This window comes from Onychostoma macrolepis, chromosome 23, assembly GCF_012432095.1.
Source record: "Onychostoma macrolepis isolate SWU-2019 chromosome 23, ASM1243209v1, whole genome shotgun sequence".
Classification (NCBI taxonomy): Eukaryota; Metazoa; Chordata; class Actinopteri; order Cypriniformes; family Cyprinidae; genus Onychostoma; species Onychostoma macrolepis.
In genome coordinates this window covers 2549891-2574337 of record NC_081177.1, presented here as the reverse complement: position 1 = coordinate 2574337, position 24447 = coordinate 2549891, and the positions used below count along the sequence as shown (strand labels likewise).

General features: G+C 35.3%; 1 protein-coding gene across 1 annotated transcript; it reads right to left on the bottom strand.

Moving 5' to 3' along the window:
- Nucleotides 1–1610: 1610 nt before the first annotated feature.
- On the bottom strand, nucleotides 1611–24403 carry dnai3 (dynein axonemal intermediate chain 3). The gene is made up of 23 exons (XM_058763322.1): nucleotides 24268–24403; nucleotides 23307–23360; nucleotides 23155–23208; nucleotides 20828–21012; nucleotides 20575–20679; nucleotides 20265–20420; nucleotides 19976–20175; nucleotides 19744–19860; nucleotides 19429–19619; nucleotides 16788–16912; nucleotides 16258–16347; nucleotides 15105–15185; nucleotides 14397–14504; nucleotides 14199–14272; nucleotides 13951–14104; nucleotides 13347–13431; nucleotides 12291–12415; nucleotides 12029–12092; nucleotides 6986–7116; nucleotides 5687–5891; nucleotides 5523–5614; nucleotides 3995–4117; nucleotides 1611–1847 (listed from the first exon to the last, which is right to left on the bottom strand). Exons 2-23 carry the CDS (start codon nucleotides 23356–23358, stop codon nucleotides 1707–1709), a joined length of 2658 nt encoding a protein of 885 aa, XP_058619305.1. The 5' UTR covers nucleotides 23359–23360; nucleotides 24268–24403; the 3' UTR covers nucleotides 1611–1706.
- Between the last annotated feature and the right edge of the window lie 44 nt (nucleotides 24404–24447).

Below are 24447 nucleotides of genomic sequence, written 5' to 3'. Positions count from 1 at the left end.
CAAAGAAACAATATCCCATAAAGCAATGCACTCAATTTCACCTTCATTTTCAGCCAAATAAACGATAAATGACATCAGCTGTGATTTCCATGCAATTTAATGCAACATTAAAGTTGTGTACTGTACTACATTTTGAGACATTTACTGTGGAAGCTTTTTTCTGCCACAGAATAAAAAGGTAATTGCAAATTTTCTCACAATTCAGATATTTTTGTTGCAGTTCTGGGTTCATATCTCATAATTATTGACTGTTTTCTCAGAGTAACAAGACAGAAACTCAGAAATGCGCGAGAAAAAAAATGTAGAATTGTGAGATGTAAACTCTGAATGTCAAAATTGTGAATTTATATCTCACCAAAGAATAAAAAAGGTGATTATAACTTTTTCATCTCACAATTCGGGCATCTTTCTTGCAATTTACATCTCACAATTTTCAGAATTACAAGATATAAACTCCGAACTGTGATTTGTAAACTCAGAATTCAAAGAAAAGTCAGAATTGTGAAATTTATATCTCACAATTCTGAACTTTTTTTTTTTTTTCTCAGAATGGCTAAAAATGCAAAAATAAACAAAATTGTTCTATCTAAATTGTTGCATCTTGTAATTATGACTTTTTATCTCAGAATTGTGAGATGAAAACTTTATTTGAAGAATTTATATCTTGCAATTTTATGTTTATATCTCATAATTGACCCTTTTTTATATCTTGCAATTCTGAATTTGAAGGAATTTCGGAATTATGCAAAATCAAATTATTGTATTTGATTCAATGGGACAATTTATGCAAGAACATAATCGATTTACACAGAAATGTGCTCTTCTCGTGTTTCATCAGTACTATGTTTTTAAATGGTAAACAATAAACAGTACTCAATTCAGTGGACATATGAAATTCACATGAATGAATTATTCTAGGGTTTGCTAAAAACCTTTCTTTGCCTCATAGTTACTCATAGAAATGCATTTTATAAAGTAGATTTAAAAGTCTTCTATGTGTCGACCAAACCTGCTTTGCGTATGAATTCTTGTCACGTACGCTGCTTAAAAAGGAAGTTTAGTATCTATTGAATCAATATTGTACATTAGTGGCTGAACGTGTCCGTATGAAAGCAGATAAGCTGTTATAGATTAGCTGTCGGAGGTGAAGCCGCTGAATTAAGAGCGTGTTTGATTACGGCTCTGAGGGGAAACGAAGATGAACTGAGACCAGTAACCGGAGCAAGAATCAATCTTCAAGGTCAGAGTGTATAAGCTTACAAGAACAAAACACCCTATCTGCCCTGCTTAGAAAAATGGGTTTTTAATGCTTTACATTCAGAAAGCTTACAATACACAGCAAAGCTGCTGTAGCTACAGCATTCAAAAACTGAAGGAATTCTCATACTTTGCTAATGGAATTTCCATCATTATTTGGAACTAATCAAATGAAGTTTAAATCTGATTCTTATTTGATCCGATTTCAAATTAATATTTGATTAGGAATGTTGTTTCAAACACAGTAAGAAATTCCATTTCAATTCCATTGAAAAGTTTATGATAAATAACACTGAATGTTTTTACATCATTCTAATCAGAATGATTTAAGCTACCCCCACACACACACACACACACACACACACACTAAATTAAACTAAACTGAACTCTTATTGTTAGATCATCTGGTAAGTTCTAGATTCTTGGTTGTTCTGGAGTGTGATGATGTGTTACAGGTCTGATCTGTCCTCTGATTCGGTCAGGAGGCCCATGTTCTTCAAAATGACCTTCTCCAGAGCCAGAAACTGTTCGTATTCCTTCAGCGCTTCTGCCTCCAGTTCCTCTTCCTGTTTCAGTGGCACCACCGGCTCCTGATGAACAACCAACCACACAAGTTCAAAGGCATTTTCAGCTACAGTTTTTTATATGAACCAAAGCTGCATGAGGCTTATTGAGTTCAAGAGCAGTCCAAATCAGACAAACACAGCGCGCAATACAAAAAAAAACAAATCTTACCGAGTACTTTTGTCTCGTTTTCCAGAACTTTTTTTTTTAAACATTCTTAAATCAGGATGTTTATTTGAAACAAAATTACACAAGAATAAGTCTTGTTTTCTGAAAAAAATGCCAATAAGGTAAAATAAAAAAATAAAAAATAAAAAAAAATAAAAAAATACTTTTCTTGTTTTAAGCACAAACTTTTTAAGAAAAGCTTAATATCTTATGTCATTTTGCTTCTCAAGTAAATAATAATAATACTGAGAAAGAACATCACTTTTTACAGTGTATTACAAGTTTTGTATTTGTATTGTAATTTTTCTGATATATTGTTTAAATATGCAAATTATGCATGATCTTACTAAATATGCACTTATTTGCATAACCTTCCAGAAGATAAATCTGAACATTGGATAAAGCCAGGTTAATTCTTTTGGTTTGATTTTGTTGACATATTAGAGTCAAAGGTTTTTACAGAAGGGATTTTGGATTTCTCTTTTTATCACTCTATAAATAAAAAAACACTGTCAACAGAAAGAAAAATATACATTTTCACCATGATTTTAAGAATAAAATGTAAATATAAATCAGTCTGGATGATATATGAACAAAACCCTCAGTAAAAACCTTCTGAATATAAAACTGCTAAAATTGGTTTATGTAAGTGAAACTGAAGTGGAGAGAAAACTTTTAAAGAAATGTAATTGACATTTACAGACGCAGATGGATCTAGTGCAATACAATAAACACAAATGTGCATTTTAGATGTGTTCTTTTCACTAGCCTGAAATAACATGTTACAAAAAGCCAAATATCGCAAAATCTCAAAATTGACCAGTGCATGAAAAAAACACTGGTTTAGCCTGTAGCGTCTTGCCTTACATCAGAAACATTAAGTGTTTGTCTTGAAATCCCCCCAGAAGGCCTCCAGCATCATGTGTCCGTGGGCGTCAGCGGGGCGTGAAACACAAACGTGTGTGCTTCAGACCCTCAGAGACAGACGGCAGCATACTTTCATATTTAGTAAATATATATTCAGCAAGTCTGAGCGGATCTGGAATCACTCAAACACACATTCCAGCTCAACTACAGCTGCTGAAGCGGGTTGCATCTGTGTTTGCCATCAGCTTACGCACACACACACACACACACACACACACACACACACACACACACACAGACAGACACACAGACACAGACACAGACACACACACACACACACACACACACACACACACACACACACACACACACACACACACACACACACACAGACAGACACACACACACAGACACAGACACAGACAGACACAGACACACACACACACACACACACACACACACAGACACACACAGACACAGACACACACACAGACAGACACAGACACAGACACAGACACAGACAGACAGACACAGACAGACACAGACACAGACACACACACACACACACACAGACACACACAGACACACACACACACACACACACACACACACAGACAGACAGACACACACACAGGCAGACACAGACAGACACAGACACAGACACAGACACACACACACACACACACACAGACACAGACACACACACACACACACACACAGACACACAGACACACACACACACACACACACACACACACACACACAGACACACACAGACACACACACACACACACACACACACACACACACACACAGACACAGACACACACACACACACACACACACACACACACACACATACACATATACACACACACACACACACACACACACACACACACACACACACACACACACACAGACACACATATTCACTCTGCTATCGAAATGGGGACATTGCATAGACTTCTATTGTTTTTATATACAGCTAGTTGAATTTTTCTTTTTAAAATTGTATTTAATTTCAATCAAAAAATTTTTAGGTCCAGTAATTAAAATGTTTTTTTTATGGTTTTGGTTTTAGTTAACTATAATAACCCTGGTAAATGTTCCTTTAAATGAGTGTTTCCTCTCTCACCGTCTTCTTCCTCTGTTGTTCGGCTTCCATCTCTTTCTTTTCCTTCTCATGTTTGATCTGACGTTTCTCGAAATACTCCAGCCGTTCTTCTTCCTTCTCAAAGTACTTCTTCACAATCTGCCTCTGCAGGAAACATACAGCGCTGTTATACATGCGGCTCTGATCAGAAACCTACCTAGATGGCATTTTTAGCATTATAGTCACGATTACAGGCTGTTCTGACAAAATAATGCAGCTGCCTTATAAGATACTTCATTTTGAGCATTAACGCAATCGTTCTGCCAAAAATGAAAATTTGCTGAGAATTTACTCACCCTTAGTCCATCCAAGATGTAGATGAGTTTGTTTCCTCATCAGATTTGGAGAAATGTAGCATTGCACCACTTGCTCACCAATGGATGTGAATGGGTGCCGTCAGAATGAGAGTCCAAACAATAATATTTAATTATAAGTATTAAATAATTGTTAAGTGTAATTAAGATGTTTTTAACTTCAAATACGGGTCCATAATCCATAATAACGCTTCCTCCAGTGAAAAAGTGGTCTGGTCTGAATCAGGAGAGAAATCTGCTCAAATCAAGCCAAAACAAGATCAAAATTAGTCTATAAACAAATATGTGGCTGGATTTTGATGTGAGAGACAACAGGAGATGCACTTTTTCACTGGAGGAAGCGTTATTATGGATCATGGACTCGTATTTTAAGTTAAAAACATCTTAATGATGGATTTGTTTCAACTCAAGATGTTAACTGATGGACTGCAGTGGTGTGGATTACTTGTGATGTTTTTATCAGCTGTTTGGACTCTCATTCTGACGGCACCCATTCACATCCATTGGTGAGCAAGTGATGCAATGCTACATTTCTCCAAATCTGATGAAGAAACAAACTGACTGACCCTGAAAGGGTGAGCACATTTTCAGCAAATTTTCATTTTTGGGTGAACTATTCCTTTAAATATATCTTTTAAGCCAAACCCAAAATCCATTGCAATGATCTGAATGCATAAAATGTGGAAAGTGTTGATTTTAAATGTATTTTATTCAGTACGTTGAAGTATTTTTTTTTGTAAAAAGTCACTAGAGCTGAAGGTAGTTACTGAAACAGAGCTTATATGTGACCCTGGAGCACAAAAGCAGTCATAAGCAGCACAGGTATATTTGTAGCAATAGCAATAGTCAAAATTATAGATTTTTCTTTTATGCCAAAAATCATTAGGATATTAAGTAAAGATCATGTTCCATGAAGATATTTTTTTAATTTCCTACCGTAAATATATCAAAACTTAATTTTTGATTAGTAATATGCATTGCTAAGAACTTCATGTGAACAACTTTAAAGGCAATTTTCTCAATATTTAGATTTTTGTTTTTTTGCACCCTCAGATTCCAGATTTTCAAATAGTTGTATCTCAAAGATGACGTATAAATCTCAATTTCCAAAAATTGACCCTTATGACTGGTTTTGTGGTCCAGGGTCACATATTTGAGCGTCAGTCTCATTTAGTTGAGGAAGGTGATGTTCTCACCTCACTGTTGGAGGATCTGCGCAGGGTCCAGGGAATCTGTAGGATGTGTAGAGTCCCGAGACGGTCTGAAACCGCCAGAAGATGCTGCTTGGCTGTGGAGAGAAACGGGACACGTTAGTATCTGACCCCAGCGCTTCACATCAGCAGACGGGTTTCTGTCTTACAGGAGATGCTGCTGGTCCTGATGCAGGTGATGGCGGCGCTGCTGATGTTCTGGATCTGCGAGGGCTCGTGGCTGTTTTGCAGCAGGTCCCACACCTCAATGCTTCCGTCCTCCTTCCCGATGAAGAAGACCGCCGGCCGCGACAGAGACCAGTGGCCTGCCGTACGCAGCATCTTGGAGCAGGCCGACATGAGGATCGGGCCGCTCTGAAATGGAGGGGGGAAAAAATCAGGTGAGACAGAATCAAACCGCACATGCTCAACTCCATCTAAAACTATTTTTACTTCTCTTATAAGCAAAAGGGGAATAATATGCATTAAAAAGTATTTATTTATTTACAAACACACATAAGGTTATGTTTCATAATAGGATCAGTTGTAACAGGAAAATAAAAAATTTAATTGAACTAATGAAGGCAAAACGGTTATTAAAAGTGATATAAAAAATGAGAGAAATTCATATAAATTTGAACCTGAAATTATTATGATATTTATTTATTTCAAATAATATATTTCATGTTTTTAGTGCATTTTATTTTGATTGTTTGTTTATATTTTAAAAGTATTTTTTTATTTGTTTAAAATACAATATCTCATGTTATTCTATTTTGATTATTTTTAGTTTAGAAGTTTTTTTATTTATTTCAAATACAATATTTCATATTTTTCAATATTTCAATATTTCACTTTTATTTACTTTCATTTTGATTGATTTTATTTAAAAAATATTTTTATTTCATATTTATATTTTCTGTTTTATTTTGATAAGTATTTACTGTATTTCATTTTTTATTTATTTTAAAAGATTCTTATTGTTTTATTTAGTTTTTATTTTAAAATTATTTATTTATTTAAATTTATTACTGAAAAAATAAACCAAATAAAATATTTAATCTTTTTATTTATTTATTTTTAGTGATCATTTTTTATTTTAGAATAATTTGTTTTCATTTTACATTTTATGATGATGACATTTTTCTTTATATGTATATATGGGGAAAATAGCAACAAAAAAAAAAATGTTCAATTAAATTTGTGCAAACGTTATAAGTGGTAAAAAAAAAAAAATTGTAAATTTATATCAATTTGAACCTAAAATATTGATGATATATTAAAGTGTCTATAAGAAAATTATTGCTAGTAAAATGCTACTGCTACTACTACTACTAATAATATTTCATGACTATATAAACACCTGAATCAGTTAAACTTTAACAGGTGATTAAAGTTCAATTATTGTTTATATAGAACACAGGTGTGTGTGTTTTGAGTTTGAGCATGTGATCCTGTCGTGACCTCACCGTGACCCCTTCCTTCCAGATGGCGAAGATGAAGCTGCTGACCGTCAGGATGATGTCCCTGAAGAACGGAGAGCGGCTAACGGTGTTGACCAGAGTGTCGTGTACGAGGAACCGCTGGATGGGTTTCGTGCCTGACAGAAAACACACGCCAAAAACTCAATTTCTGCACAATACATATGTGACCACAAATCCAGTCATAAGGGTCAGTTTTTTAAATTGAGATCTATACATAAATAATCTTTCCATTGATGTATGGTTTGTTAGGATCGGAAAATATTTGGCTGAGATACAACTATCTGAAAATCTGGAATCTTAAGGGTGCAAAAAAATCAGAATACTGAGAAAAATCGCCTTTAAAGTTGTCCAAATGAAGTTCTTAGCAATGCATATTACTTATCAAAAATTAAGTTTTGATATACAAACCTGATTCCAAAAAAGTTGGGACACTGTACAAATTGTGAATAAAAAAGGAATGTAATAATTTACAAATCTCATAAACTTATATTTTATTCACAATAGAATATAGATAACATATCAAATGTTGAAAGTGAGACATTTTGAAATGTCATGCCAAATATTGGCTCATTTTGGATTTCATGAGAGCTACACATTCCAAAAAAGTTGGGACAGGTAGCAATAAGAGGCCGGAAAAGTTAAATGTACATATAAGGAACAGCTGGAGGACCCATTTGCAACTTATTAGGTCAATTGGCAACATGATTGGGTATAAAAAGAGCCTCTCAGAGTGGCAGTGTCTCTCAGAAGTCAAGACGGGAAGAGGATCACCAATTCCCCCAATGCTGCAGCGAAAAATAGTGGAGCAATATCAGAAAGGAGCTTCTCAGAGAAAAATTGCAAAGAGTTTGAAGTTATCATCATCTACAGTGCATAATATCATCCAAAGATTCAGAGAATCTGGAACAATCTCTGTGCGTAAGGGTCAAGGCCGGAAAACCATACTGGATGCCCGTGATCTTCGGGCCCTTAGACGGCACTGCATCACATACAGGAATGCTACTGTAATGGAAATCACAACATGGGCTCAGGAATACTTCCAGAAAACCTTGTCGGTGAACACAATCCACCGTGCCATTCGCCGTTGCCGGCTAAAACTCTATAGGTCAAAAAAGAAGCCATATCTAAACATGATCCAGAAGCGCAGATGTTTTCTCTGGGCCAAGGCTCATTTAAAATGGACTGTGGCAAAGTGGAAAACTGTTCTGTGGTCAGACGAATCAAAATTTGAAGTTCTTTTTGGAAAACTGGGACGCCATGTGATCCGGACTAAAGAGGACAAGGACAACCCAAGTTGTTATCAGCGCTCAGTTCAGAAGCCTGCATCTCTGATGGTATGGGGTTGCATGAGTGCGTGTGGCATGGGCAGCTTACACATCTGGAAAGGCACCATCAATGCTGAAAGGTATATCCAAGTTCTAGAACAACATATGCTCCCATCCAGACGTCGTCTCTTTCAGGGAAGACCTTGCATTTTCCAACATGACAATGCCAGACCACATACTGCATCAATTACAACATCATGGCTGCGTAGAAGAAGGATCCGGGTACTGAAATGGCCAGCCTGCAGTCCAGATCTTTCACCCATAGAAAACATTTGGCGCATCATAAAGAGGAAGATGCGACAAAGAAGACCTAAGACAGTTGAGCAACTAGAAGCCTGTATTAGACAAGAATGGGACAACATTCCTATTCCTAAACTTGAGCAACTTGTCTCCTCAGTCCCCAGACGTTTGCAGACTGTTATAAAAAGAAGAGGGGATGCCACACAGTGGTAAACATGGCCTTGTCCCAACTTTTTTGAGATGTGTTGATGCCATGAAATTTAAAATCAACTTATTTTTCCCTTAAAATGATACATTTTGTAAGTTTAAACATTTGATATGTCATCTATGTTGTATTCTGAATAAAATATTGAAATTTGAAACTTCCACATCATTGCATTCTGTTTTTATTCACAATTTGTACAGTGTCCCAACTTTTTTGGAATCGGGTTTGTATTTATGGTAGGAAATTTACTAAATATCTTCATGGAACATGATCTTTACTTAATATCCTAATGATTTTTGGCATGAAAGAGAAATGTATAATTTTGACCCATACAATGTACTGTTGGCTATTGCTACAAATATACCTGTGCTGCTTAAAAGGTCTTTGCACACTGAGTCCAAAATTCTCATCCAAAATTTTTGCACGTTAAAAAATAAATACGACCTCACATTGTGTCAATCACATTTACACACTGCCTCTGAAACTTTCGTCGGTATTAAAAAAATTTAAATCGGACTAGGTTCGATTTTCTCCGTTTTCGCATCCATAGCAAGCATTTTGATAGGAAAGGATGACGGATACGAAAAAACGCATATGAAATTTTCATTTACCTTAAGATTGGTTTTGTGGTATATCATAATCATATTAACAATAAACCCCATAGGGCCCAAAACACACATTCTGCAAATGGTAGTTCACCCAAAAATGATCATGTTGATCCAAACCTGTGTGACTTTCTTTCTTCTGTAGAACATAAAGTATATTTTCAAGAGCGTTCAGGTCTAAACAGTATTGAACCCCACTGACTTTCACTGTATGGACAAAAACACTGAGACATTTCTTAAAGTATCTTCTTTTATGTTCCACAGAAGAAGGAAACTCATACAGGTTTGAAAGGACATGAGGATGATTAAATGGTGACAGAATGATCATTTTTTGGTGAACTGTCCCTTCAGTGGAAGCCTACTCAAAGAAAGCAATCCCAGAATGCACTGCAACAAGATCAGTTGATTGAAATGTTGTTTATTAATATATTTCAATAATGAGATGTATTGATAAAAATAGTGCAATCTAATTTCAAATTTTGTGTACTGTCAGATTTCCTATTGAAAAGCAAATAATTAATTAAATCCTAAAAAAACATTCAAATAAAATAAAAAAGAGATTTTTAGATTAGATTTTAGACTATTAGATTTTAAAAAAAATATTTTAAATAAAATATTTCACATTTTTAGTAAGTGTTTTATTAGATTGGTTTTGTTAAAACTACTTATTTTAACTTTAACTTATTTCAAATAAAGTATTTCATCTTTTAGTAATTTTATTTTTTATTTCAAATGATTTATTTAAATTTTATTTTTATAGAAATTTTATAATCTGTAATTTTATAATATTGTAATTTATTATTTATTTTAAATATTTCATATTTTTGTTTGTTTTTAATTGTTTTTATGTATTTATTTTAACTAATTTCAAAGTAAATCTTTTATCTTTAAAGTAATCTTTAGATTTTTCAATTTAAGATGAATTATTTATTTCAATTGTGATTGATTTTTAAAGATTTAGTAATTGTTTTATTTTGATTATTTTTAATATTGTTTCATTTATTTAAATTATTTATTTATTTAATATTTTTATTTATTTCGAATATCCCACCTTTTTTTACTAAGTGTTTTATTTTGATTGTATGTATTATTGTTTTATTAAATTTTTTATTAAATTTGATAAAAATAAAACGCTTACTAAAAAAAATCAATATTTTATTTGTTGGCCTGCGTGTCCAGTGAACATTAAAAAAGCTACTTTTGACAGGAAAACGATGATCGATGGAACATAAGTTACAGAACAAAACTGAAATCGTGTATCTGAAATCCTAGTAAAAAGCTTGATTAAGATCAAACGCTCACAGTTCAGACACGCTGCTTTTGCCCTTCAGCACTAATGAAACTCAATCTGCTGTAATATTTCTGGAAATCACGCCGGTGTAACTGGCTCGTTTTACAGGCTGAAGGTGGCGGTTTGGTGGAATTAGGTTTGATCTCTGCCAAAAGCGATGAGCTCAGGGTTGTCTGATGCCTGGGGGAAACCACATGAACAATGAGACTGATGGATCTCAAGTCCTGTTTTATTGACTCATTACACACTCGTCAGTGCCTGAGAAGCGCAGCTACCTGACAGACTCATAATAACCAGGTAATTGTGTGGTTTCCTCATTAATAGTGAAGGCTTTAGTGTTGCTACAGTGAGATTTCAGGTGGATTTTTTTTTTGCTGTTTTTGTCTCAATTTAACATTTAAGCATGTTCACATTTCTCTAATGGGAGTTAATGTTTACATAACATGCAGGTAAACAAAAAAAATATTTATTACTGGTTTTATTTTTTATTTTTATTTTCAAATGATTTATTTTAATTGTAATTTATTTCAAGCAAAATATTTCTTCTTTTGTGTTTTTTTTTTTTTTTAAATAAGTATTAACATTTTTCATTTCTCAAATAAAATTGCTTAAATATACCAAATATTTTTTTTAGTGAGTGTTTATTTTGATTGTTTTTGTTAAAAGTATTTCATTATTCATTTAATTTTTTATTTATGTAAAATAAAAGATTGAATATTTTGTTTTTATTTTCAGATTATTAATGTACTTTATTTTGAATTTATTTAAAATAGAATATTACAATTGGTATTGTTTTACTGTTTTTGATTATTTATTTTACATCAGTACATTTTTTCAGCTTTTTAGTAAGTGCTTTATTTTGACTGCTTTTATTTTCAAATTATTGCTTTAGCTTATTTTAAATAAATGATTTAATCTTTTTAGTAAGTGTTTTATTTTGATTGTTTTTATTTTTTAATATTTCATCTTTTATTTAAATTTTTTAATTATTATTAATTAATTTTAATAGTACTTTGACATCTTTTTCAGTAAGTGTTTTACATTTTATGAAGTTTCATTTTTTCAGAACTTAGTGTTTGCTGCATCTATTTATATATCATTGAAAAATTGCTAAATAATGTATTTGTATGGAAATAAAAATTTAATTTTTTTTTTTTTTTTTTAAATCAAAGCAAACGATTTAAATCCAAAATGATTTACTCTTCATTTTCTACAGGCTGGGATCCCTGGGAGCAGCTGGAGGTTCAGGTTCTTGATCAAGAGTACAATAGAGATAGAACTCAACTATCACTCATGACCTTTGAATTCAAATCTGTTTATGTGTGTAAAAATGTGTTGTTCGACTGTTTTGTAGTGTCTTACTCAGCAGACGTCCTGAGTCGTTGTCCTTCTCCATTTTCCAGTCGGTGTAAACGAGTTCACCATCCTGATGCAAGCACAGCCAGAACAGCAGTATGCAAAAATACATTTATAAATAGACTAATCATCAAAATCAATGACATTACAAGCAGCTTATGTGCGTTAGAAGAATATGGCTCATGCATTGGGATAGTAGAGCTGGAATCTGTTTTATGAAACATGTTTTGACCGTTCTGTCATTGAAATGCACAGATGAGTGTCTCACCTCCGTCCCCACGTACAGCCTGGTGCTGATGTTCTCCAGAGGTTTCTGCTGTTTGGCCGACGCCACACGGAGCTGCGCGAACCCACAGCCTTCCTCACGATCCGCGCTCTGTGGAGGTTTGTCTCCTAAAGAGAAGACGGATACGAGGAGAATCCAAATCAACACTTGGTGTGCAAATAAAATTCAGTTTTTGGAGTCACACAGTAATGCATAATGTCTTCTAATGCAGCTGTGAGCTAAATTATTATAATAAATTTAGTTAATACTTCCGTAATTTAACAACACATTTGCAAGTTCGCGGTTCTTTGATGTCGGTTAATGTTAATGTCACATGACATGCAGGAAATAAAACATTGAATTCATAAATTAAGACAAAATATTTTATTTCGTATTATTTATTAAATATTTCATTAATATTTTATGTTTTTGGTTATTTATTTATTTTAATTTTAAATATTTTGATTGTTTTCATTTTACATGATGATTAAGGTTTTTTCCCCAGAAATCTGTCTTTGCTGTGCATACTGTATATATAATGGGAAAACAGCCTAATAATTCATTTGTATGAAAAAAATAAATAATAATAATAATAAAATAAATATTCAAGCTGGAATTTTCTCAAATCCTCCAGCATTGGCAGACAATTCATTCTGGAGGCTGTAGATGCCAAAACTCTTCATCAGCTGGACCTCCTGGTCTCTGAGGTAAACAAATAAAATATTTCATCATCATTTTTTTTTTTTTTTTAAGTTTATATATATATATATATATATATATATATATATTTTTTTTTTTTTTTTTTTTTTTTCATTATGCTGAAACTCTTCATCAGCTGGACCTCATGGTCTCTGTGGAATGAGCTGACAGATGAAACGGCGCTGTAGAGTCAGTGTTTGTAGAGCAGTGGTGTGATAGTGAATGTTATTTCAGAGCTCTGCTTATTTAACAGAGAGGCGTCATGCTGACTGCATTATCATCACTGCACGGCCACAGTTAACCTTGTGTTAGGTCTCACCAAGCCAAATACATGTGTATCTTTCAGTGCTGGTGTCTCACCTGTAGGATAGTCCACTGTATTGTCCCTCAAGCTGAACTTCAGAGGACTGTATTCACCGCTAGAGCCAATCTTTGGTAAGGAGACCTGCGGTAAATGGAATCCAGTCACGGTTTACATGGCCCATAATTTACCCAAGGTTAACAATTATTCCTGGGTAATCCTATTCATAAACTTACATTTCACACTGTAAATTCCTAAACCCTGGGTAAACGTTCTTATTTGTATATTTGCTGTGTCAGTGTCATTGATTGGACAAACGCAGCACGCAACCCGTTTATGGAAGCTTGATTCCATTACATCTCGCAATTTTGACATTTTTACATCTCGCAATTCTGACTTTTTCTCCGAATTCCAAGTTTACATCTCGCAATTATGACTTTTTCTCAGAATTCGAATGTTTACTGTTGCTTAGCGTCTAGACGTAACGTTTTAATGGCACATTGTTTCATGTTGTACAAATTTGCCGCTGTATAGATTTGTGAAACGTATGATTACCCAGGTTTAAAATGCGTGGTTTAGAACTACGCTAACCCGGGTTTAGCACAGTGTGAAAAGCCCTAGAGATTTATATGTCTTAAAACCATGTTTGTATGCATCACATACACGGATAAAGGGTTTCCAGGTCAGGTTGAGGTGTTTGAACGTATTGGGAACACCATGAGGGTTTTCCAGAGGCTTTTCCTCCGATTTCTGTTTCACGTCCGTGAGGGACTGAGACACAACACGAGGAGGCCGAAGGTCCCAGAATAACACACAGCTAAAATATATATTAACACACACAGTGAGGAGAGAGTTTGATACTAAACTAGAACATAAACATGAATGTGTGCATAAAGTGTAGATATCAGCACCAGTCAGGAGCGCATGTGACCAGCTGGACGGAGATACGACTCGGATTTTCCACTGGGATCCCTAATTTGGACAACTGAGTGAAAATTTTATTAAGATTAATATTTCAGTGTGTACATGGCCAGTTCAATTAAATGTGAAACGGTACAGTAACTGTTATTTTTTCATATTTTAAAAAGGCCAGTTAACTTCTTATGTACCTCAAAGGTTTCTGGCAGCCATTGAATGTCTGTGATCGGGGCTTTGTGTCCGTTCTCTATACCAGATACAGCACAGTACCGGACCACTGGAGTTGCATTGATTTTGTCCTGGAATAACAGAAATAATAATTATTAGTGAAATTTAGAGTAAAAATTGGCAGCTGTTGTTGGCAGAACTTATTTTTACGGTTTAATTTTACATTTAAGTTTACAGATCTTAAATTTATAGTAAAAATACATATATTTCATAAACTGAAATATGGTAACATACCAAATAATTTACCTTTATAATATAAAAAAGAAAAGTTCACAGAAAAGTTTTTTTTTTTTAACATTAAAACTGCAATATTTTTTACAGTGTATCTTAATAAGCAAATACCATAACCCAGGATTGTTTTTACATAAAGCTAATGAAACTAACACAATCTTCATTTATATATAATTTTTACATTTGAGGATGTCATGAAAGTCAGGTTTTGTCACATTTAGCTCACATATGGACACAATATGGCAGTACACACAAAGTAAACAGTTGTAAACACACACATGTGCTTAATAACAGCAGGTTTAATTTTCTGTGATTGTGTTTGCATAAGGTATCGGTTAAGTGTCACTTAATTAAATGACCTCTAAATAGATCATCAGGAGTCACATGACTGGTTGTGGACAGCCGCTATAACACACAACAGCTGTGTGTGTGTAACTCACTAGTTTGTTTGAAATGTTTTTGCTGCTGCTGCGTGTGTCCTGCAGTCTCTCCACATGTGCTGAGATATCCCATAATACTACCTGTAAACACAAAACAAGCTAATGAATATGCTGCATGTCATGAGTTAAAAGTGTTGCAATATGTTACCATGTCATAGATGATGCACATAGATACTTATATTGAACATTAATATAACCAGAACATAATGTGTTTGCTATGTTTTAGGCCTTTGTGGAGAAGTGCTTCCAGAGAGCAGGATTGAAAGCGACTGAAAGCCATTAAAAGGAAAAAAAGAAGTAACATTTCTGCTGAGAGTGCATCGTAAGGCAAAGTTTATTTATACAGCACATTTTATGCACAATGGCAAATCAAAGTGCTAAAAAACACTACAGACAAAACCTTTTTTTTTTTTTTTTCATGCACTGGTCAATTTTGAGATTTTGGGCTCTTTTGCTTCCATAACATGTTGTCTTTTAGACTAGTGGAAAGAAAACTTCCATAATATACATTTAAGTTATTTCATTGCAGTTTATCTATTTGCATCTGTAGATACCAATTACAATACATATCTTTACATATCTCCTCCACTTCAGCAGCACATATATATACCAAACGCAGTTTTATTCCTATGTATATTCTGAAGGTTTTTACTGAAGGGTTTGTTCATATATCATTCACATTGATTTACATAACATTTTATTCCAAAAAAAAAAAAAAACATGGTGAAAATGTATTTTTTTGTCTGTTGACAGTATTTTTTGATTTATGGAGTGATAAACAGAGAAATCCAAAATCCCCTCTATAAAAACCTTTAACTCTAATATTTCAACAAAATCAAACAAGAATTTTGAACCTGTTGTTCAGATCTATTTTATGGAATTGTACACAAATAACTGCATATTTAAATAGAAAATGCCTCTTTTTGCAGATTTAAGAAAACTTGTTTTTCAGAGAATTATACAAAACAATTGTCTTAATGTACTGTGATTAATCAACTGGGGTAGTATGGTAATATCTATTAGTTTTAATATCTATTTTCACCCTGTTCACCTATCGTGTCTTACCTTAATCAAAAAGTAAAAAATGAAAGGACAAACAGTTTAATGAAGAGACTGAGAAAGAAAAGATCATTTTTCTGATCTAATTCAGCACCTGGCCGTTCATGCAGCCGCCAGCGATGATATTTGGGTCGGACGGACAGAACTGGAAGCACACAACATCATCGGGACATTCCAGCTGCAGCTGCAACGCAAACAATGGACAGACGGATTCAGCTCAAAACAGCTCTTCTGTTCATCAGATTACACCTTCTACACTGTATCTCACATTAGCTTCATACTAAATGAAATACTGAAACTTCATTCAGGTGTGTTGGCTCTCTGCTTCTATTTAAAGTGATGAACAATAGAAAGCTTTTATTTACACTGATCGTGATATCTTCATCTAAAACTGCCTGTTTATACAGTCAGAATGAACCTTTTTTTATATTCACGATAATTGGACGCCACATACTGAATTAAAGACAACTTAATGAGGTCATGTGACCAGTGTTGCATATTACTATTTTGAAAGCAATATTTGTGTGTATTGTACTTTACATGCACGGTATACAGTATACTGGTACTCTGGTATACTTCAAATATACTGGTGATTTTGATAATGATAATGATAATTATGATTACCTGTGGATTTATAGGGTCAGTGAAGTTCCAGAAGAGAATGTAGGATGGGTTTAAAAGGAGTTTAGTAGAGTTATCGATCCGTTCTTCAAGAGAAAGTCTCTCCGTCATGGACACAGCAATCACACCTGCCACACACACAAAACACACATTTATTATGCAGAATGCAAATGTGCAAATTGATCACATTTGATTACATTTGAACAAAATCCATACAATCATTCATGCGTTTGACTATTACAGTGCCCTCCACTAATATTGGCACACTTAGTAAATATGAGCAAAGGAAAATAAATCTGCATTGTTTATCCTTTTTATCTTTCATTCCAAAAATTCACAAAGTGCTAACCTATCATTGAAGTAAAACAATTGAAAGTGGGGAGAAAATCTCATTGTGAAATAAATGCTTTCTCTAGTTCATGTTGGCCACAATTATTGGCACCCAATTATTGCAACGTCCTTTTCCCGAGATAACAGCTCTGAGTTTTCTCTTATAATGCCTGAAGAGTTTGGAGAACACCTGATAAGAGATCAGAGACCATTCCTTCATCCTGAATCTCTCCAGATCCTTCAGATTCACAGCTCCATGTTAGTACTTCTTCTCTTCAGTTCACTCCACTCATTTTCTGTAGGGTTCAGGTCAGAGGACAGCCATGGCAGAAGCTTCATTCTGTGCTCAGTGACCCATTTTTGTGTTTATTTTGATGTTTGTTTTGGATTGTTGTCCTGGTGGAAGATCCAAACACGGTCCATTAGAAGATTTCTTACAGAGGCAGTCAGGTTTTGATTTTTTATCTGTTGGTATTTGATAGAATCCATGATGCCATGCATCTGAACAAGATATTCAGGACCTCTGGCAGAAAAACAGGCCACAACATCAAAAATACAGCAGTATATTTAACCGTGGACATGGGGTACTTTTTTATCTCTGTTTGTACTAAACTCATCTGCTGGGTTTGCTGCCAAAAAGCTCTTTTTTTTCAGTTTCATCTGACCATAGAAGCCAGTGCCATTTGAAGTTCCAGTCATGTCTGATAACTGAATATGCTGGAGTTTGCTTTTGGATGAATGAGGAGAATTTTTCTTGAAACCCTCCCGAACAACATGTGCTGATGTAGGGATGTTTGATATATATATATTTTCTTAGGCTTTCTGACTCCAAGACTCAACTAATCTCTGCAATTCTCCAGCTGTGATCCTTGGAGAGTCTTTGGCCGCTCAAACTCTCCTCCTCACCGTGCATTAGGACGATATAGACACACTTCCTCTTCCAGGCAGATTTGTAACATCTTTAGTTGATTGGAAATTCTTAATTATTACCCTGATGGTGGAAATGGGGATTTTCTTTAACTCTTTTCTTACAGACACTTTATATTTTGTGAAGCTCAACAATCTTTTGCTGCACATCAGAACTATATTCTTTGGTTTTACTCCTTGTGATGGATGATTAAGGGAATTGGCTTTTGTGTTCCTCATATTTATAATCCTGTGGAACAGAAGTCATGGCTGGACAATTTCATGCTCCTAGTCACCCTGGTGTGATTGGGAATATGAATGGGAATATACTTCAGAGATATTTTACTCATAAGAATTTCTAGGGGTGCCAATAACTGTGGCCAACATTCATTGGAGAAAAACATTTATTTCATCATGAGATTTTCTCCCCACTTTCAATTGTTTTACTTCAATGATAGGTTAGAATTTTGTGAATTGTTTGAGTGAAAGATCAAAAGGATAAACAATGCAGATTTATTTTCACAGCCGCCTTTGCTCATCTTTATCAAGGGTGCCAATATTAGTGAAGGGCACTGTATATTTATTGTTTTTGATTTTACAGTATTTAATTTATTTTTTATTTTATTTTCACTCTGTATATTGTATTATCATTTATAATAATATTTATATTTGTATAGATATTTATAATATAGATAGTATAGATATTTTATTTTATTATCATTTTATTTAAAACAATGGCTATATTATTTAATTTTGCACTATGGCTATTGGAGTCATTTGTAAATGTTGCACTACAGATATTTTACTACTATTTTATTTTATTTAGCAATATGTATATTTTATTTTTATTTTTCACTATAGGTATTGTGTTTTATTTTATTTAGCACTATGGATTTTTTAATTTAAATTTATTTATTTTTATTTTTTGCTTTTTGCACAATGGCTGTTTTAATTTATTTTGCACTATAGATATTTAATTTGATTATTTTATTTTTGGAATATGGCTATTTTATTTTTATTTTAATTTTAATTATTTTATTTTATATAGCACTATGGATTTTTTGTTGTTTGTTTTGCATTATGGCTGTTTTATTTGAATTTTATTTTATTTATTTTTATTTTTATTTTTATTTTATATAGCACTATGGATTTTTTTGTTGTTTGTTTTTGCATTATGGCTGTTTTATTTGAATTTTATTTATTTATTTTTTCTGATATGGATGTTTTATTTTTTATTTTGCATTATGGCTATTTTATTTTAATTATTTTATTTTACTTTGTACTATGGCTATTTTATTTTATTTGTTTATTTAATTATTTAATAAATGCATTTATTATTCCTTACTTGTTTACTTTTACTAAAATGACGTATTAATCTTAATTTGTCCACAGTGAAGCTCATTCTCACCGCTGATGGTGGGATGCCAGTGGATGTGGCTGATGGTTTTCTCTTTGCTGAAGTGAAGGTCCATGAAGGACTGATATTCCTTCAGCTGCGTCTCTGTTTTCCCCGTCAGCGCGCCGTCGTCCTCACACAACGCCGTCCAGTCATCACAGAAAACATCCGTGATGTGATTCTGCTGCAGGGAGATTTCAAACCTGTGAGACATCAGGTGAGTTCAGAATACATTAACATACAATACGAGCTAACATAATAACAATTGCATTGGACTAATGAAATGAGTTGTGGGACCTCAGAGATGTCACGTTCTTCTCGTCCTACCTTATCAGTACAGATGTGATGAAATTCTTCAGGTTTTCTGACCGCAGGTGATGTTCTTTCTCCTCCGGGCTGAACTCTCGGGACTCGTACTGGGTCCACATGTTCCTTGGGTACTTCCTGTAATTCATGCATCATGGGATGTAAATATGTTCCCTCTGCTAACTAAACTTTCAGAACAAACTTCAGAGAGAGTTGAGAGTTGAGACATGTGAATGTCTGGAGGTGTTTGTACCACAGTGTCTGAGTGGATGAGTGTTTGGTGTCACTGGAGGCCTGAATGGCCGTGTGTCTCTCCATCTCTCTGATGCTGAAGCTCTTGTCCTGGTATGACAGGCACTCCACGAATCCCTCCTTCCCGTCCAGAGCACTGCGGTCGGAGAAACACACCGGAGCACCACAGCGGCGCAGCAGAGGAGAGATCTTATACCTGAGCTGGACAGAGAGACAGACAGGTGAGCTAATGCCCCATAAATGAGATCAGAAATGGCATTGATAAATATCCCATGATGCATCTGTCTTACTCTGGGTCTGGACTCTGTGACCGACTCTTCCTCGATCTCCTGCTCGCTTCCCAGAGATATCCATGGGTGAGACTCTGGAGTTTTTGGTATGATCATCTCTTCCTCCTCCTCCTCTTCATGCTTTATCTGCTCTTCATCATCACCCTGTACTGAAGGCTACAAACACAACTGAACACTGGTTAATATCTATCTGTCTATCTATCATCTGTCTGTCTATCTATCTTTATCCATCCGTCTGATTGACTGTCTCTCTATTTCCATCTATCCATCTGTCTGTCTGTCCATCCCTCCGTCTGTCCTGTTTCCTCACCTTCAGTATGTTTTCTTTGGCCTCTACTGTGAGCACCAGATAGAAGCTCTGTCCGTATGTGAAGTCTCTGTCGAACACCAGCAGAAGTTCATCTTCAGGGTAGTCCTGCAGAAAACAAATAGAATTCCTTTCAGGGTCTCAACATTCTGAACCAGATCTTTAACCACTAGGCTACTCTAAACCAGCTCCATCTGCCGAGGTTTGGATCTTCTTCAGGTCATGAACGGGTTCAGAATGTGTTTCTGAATCTTACCAGCACTAATTGTTTGATGGGGCTGAAGTCAGACACGGACGCTCTGGTTTTCATGTCCTGTATGATGTCTTCTTTTTTCAGCAGCTTGTAAGGATTTTCTCCGGTTAAATCCTCATCTGCCCGGCAACCAAACAGCTCCTGTGTGGCAGACGTCAGGACCAGTGGGAAAATGTAGTCAGGATGATCTGTGAAGGGTGGAGTCACTTATTAAGGTATATAATAAGCATAGTTTAATAAGCATTGCTGCATAGTTTGGTTGTTAGAGTGTTGTGGATGGTTGCTAAGGAGTTGCTATACAGTTGCTAAAGTGTTGTGGGTGGTTGCCAGGGGGTTGCTGCATAGTTTGGCTGCTAGAGTGTTGTGGATGGTTGCCAAGGGGTTGCCATGTAGTTACTAGAATGTTGTGTGTGGTTGCCAGGGAATTGCTATGCAAGTGTTGTGGATTGTTGACAGGGGGTTGTTATGCACTTGCTAGATTGTTGTAGGTTGTTGCTAGAGGTGCTATGCAGTTGCTAGAGTGTTGTGGGTCGTTGCCAGAGGGTTTCTATGTAGTCACTAGAATGTTGTGGATTGTTGCCAGGGGGTTGCTGCAGAATCACTAGAGTGTTGTGGGTCGTTGCTAGGGGGTTGCTATGCAGCCACTAAAGTGTTTTGGCTGGTTGCCAGGGGGTTGCTGCGCAATCACTAGAGTGTTGTGGGTCGTTGCTAGGGGGTTTCTAAGCAGTTGCTAGAGTGTTGTGGATGGTTGCCAGGGGGTTGCTATGCAGTTGCTAGAGTGCTTTGAATGGTTGCCAGGGGGTTTCTATGCAGTTGCTAGAGTGCTTTGGATGGTTGCCAGGGGGTTTCTATGCAGTTGCTAGAGTGCTTTGGATGGTTGCCAGGGGGTTTCTATGCAGTTGCTAGAGTGTTGTGGGTGGTTGCCAGGGGGTTGCTATGCAGTTGCTAGAGTGCTTTGAACGGTTGCCAGAGGGTTTCTATGCAGTTGCTAGAGTGCTTTGGATGGTTGCCAGGGGGTTTCTATGCAGTTGCTAGAGTGTTGTGGGTGGTTACTAGGTGTGGGGGACTCAGCAAAATCCTCCAATTGCTCTTTGTTTAATCTCAGTACTGATATTAAAGTGATCTCATTTGAGACTTCTTTGTTTTAAAGGCTAAGTTACAAATACATTATTGGGAGGTTAAGTACTGTATCATAAAATGATTTAGAACATTTCCAGCATCCTGCATTGAGGGTTTTCACTCTTTTTGTCTAACAGGTGTTACACAACCAAAAGCTCTTAGCCATTTTGTCCAGTGTTTTACTGACAGATGTGCTCTTAAATGAGTGTGTTATACAAACAGAGATATCAGCTTCCCTTCAGAGTGCTATCTGTGACGTAACTGAACCTGAAAGACTACCAATGGACGTGAGACCCGGCATACAGCATACAATGGTAATCAATGGTGACTGGAGCTGTTGAGATTCGACAATGACCAAATGAGCAGTGTGAACATTTTTGGGTGAACTATATCTATTCATGTCAAAGTGTGTGTGCATTTTATGTGTGTGACATCACAGGTTTGGACACCTGAGGGAAATCCAGACAATATCAGCACAATCTCTCTCAACAGGAACCAGCTGAACATGTTGTAGCCGGTAACATCTGATACAAGCGACAGCATTCAGGTCATTTAATCCAGAGGAGCCGCTGGCGCTTTACTGCAATGGAAACTCATATGGTTTTATAGCCCGTATAATTACATAATTGCGCTTTCTCTACTAACTGAGCACACGTGCCCTTTAGAAAACATGAAAAGGAAGCTGTCTGGGATATTGAACAAGCCCTGTTAGACTTTAATGAGGGTTTATGATTGTACAAGCCCTAATTTCACTGATAGAAGCAGTGTGTTATGATGCAGTAGCATGTTCTGGCCAGTAGAGGTCAGGTAATGATTTTCTCTCAGTGCAAACACAAACAAAATACAAAAGGGTATCAAGATGCATTTTTATGATGTGGTAACAAGTCCTGGCACTGCTGTAGCATCCTAATATGTAGCATACTAAAAAGTATGTACGTTGTATGAGTAGGACAAGTAGGTAAATTGGAACAAAAGACGAGAGAAAGGAGGTCTGGCTACGTGCCTCCAGACATGTCGTTTGTATCTCAGTATCTTTAATCTGATCACAGCTCCAGGATGAATGGAAAAGAACGAGTGCATTCATGTTGGAAACCACCCAGAGATGCTCTAAACGGATCTGAGAATCTGATTATGAGTTATTTTGGTTAAAAACAAAAACAAACAAATGCTATGCTAAATATGACACTATAAGAGCAATATGAGGCACTTACCAGGTTCTGATGCACCTTCATCTGCGGTGGGAAAATTATTCTCCTTTTTTTTATCTGCAAAAAAAGTAATGCATTAGAAACCGGAAGATGCTTTGGATCCTGAGCAATGATTTAGTGTTAGATTAGGATTACATATTTTTGAATATTTGTACCTTTTCCCTTGATTTTACGGGCCTCTTTGCTCTTGGGTCTCTTTGAACTCATGTCTGCCGGTGGACAAGACAGTAAGAGAGAGATTTAATTCTTGGTTTATTGGTTCTATTCATCTGAAACAGAGTCTGTGTGTGCAATAGCTAGCATACTCTTTCTTTTTCTGCAGTATGTGAATGTGTATGTGAATTTACTGTATGCATGGAATAGGCTGAATGACAATTATTATTATTTTTTTTCAAATTCAATGTGCTCAAGGTTGTCAACATCACTTTCTATTGAGTCATTGTTTGAGATGAACACAAATTTGGATAAAAAATTCAATATAATGAATTATGCAAGTTTTTATTGCTGAGATGAAAAAAAATATCTTTGGGAAAAAATAGATAATGTAGTATATTTGGAATCCAACCTCCAAAAATACATGGGCGACATCTGGTGTTAAAAAGTAACATGACAAACAGTTGAATCTCGCAGTCTTTTAAAATGTGTAACTTTAATCCTTAATATTTATATTTTAATATTTAACATGACTGAAAAGTCTCAGATTACTATATTATCTTAAAAAATCAGCCCATACATTATTTATAAACTACTGTAAAATCCTTAAACACGAAGCTGAATTAAAAGTGAATTAAAGTCCTAATTTTAAAACTTAAAAAAAAGTAATGTGTGTGAAAGGTAACAGTGATGGTTTCAGAAGGTAATACCGTGGTACTGAATGATAACAGTATTCATTTACCATGGTATAGCCTTTTGAACGTCAAAGAATATTACACAACTTCTTTTTGTTTACAAACTTCTATCAAAACATTAATGTCAACATTTCTGTCAATTCAAGCGTGTAATATACAGATACAATCCTAAAATATGTAAATACACACGCCAGCGAAATATAAAACTGTCCTACTGTAACATAAATATTTTTTAATATATGAGCTCAGTATGATTCACAAATCTTACCTCTGATTAAGAGCTTTATGGCGTTGTTTTACAGAAGAAAAAAAAAACTTTTCCGACTAAACAGCGTGAACTGTATCCAAACATCGGTTTCCGGCATCACAGCCGGTTGCTATTGGTTTCAAAGGCGGGGATTCATTTGATTGACAGCACGCACACGCAATCCTCGCTTAGCCCCGCCCC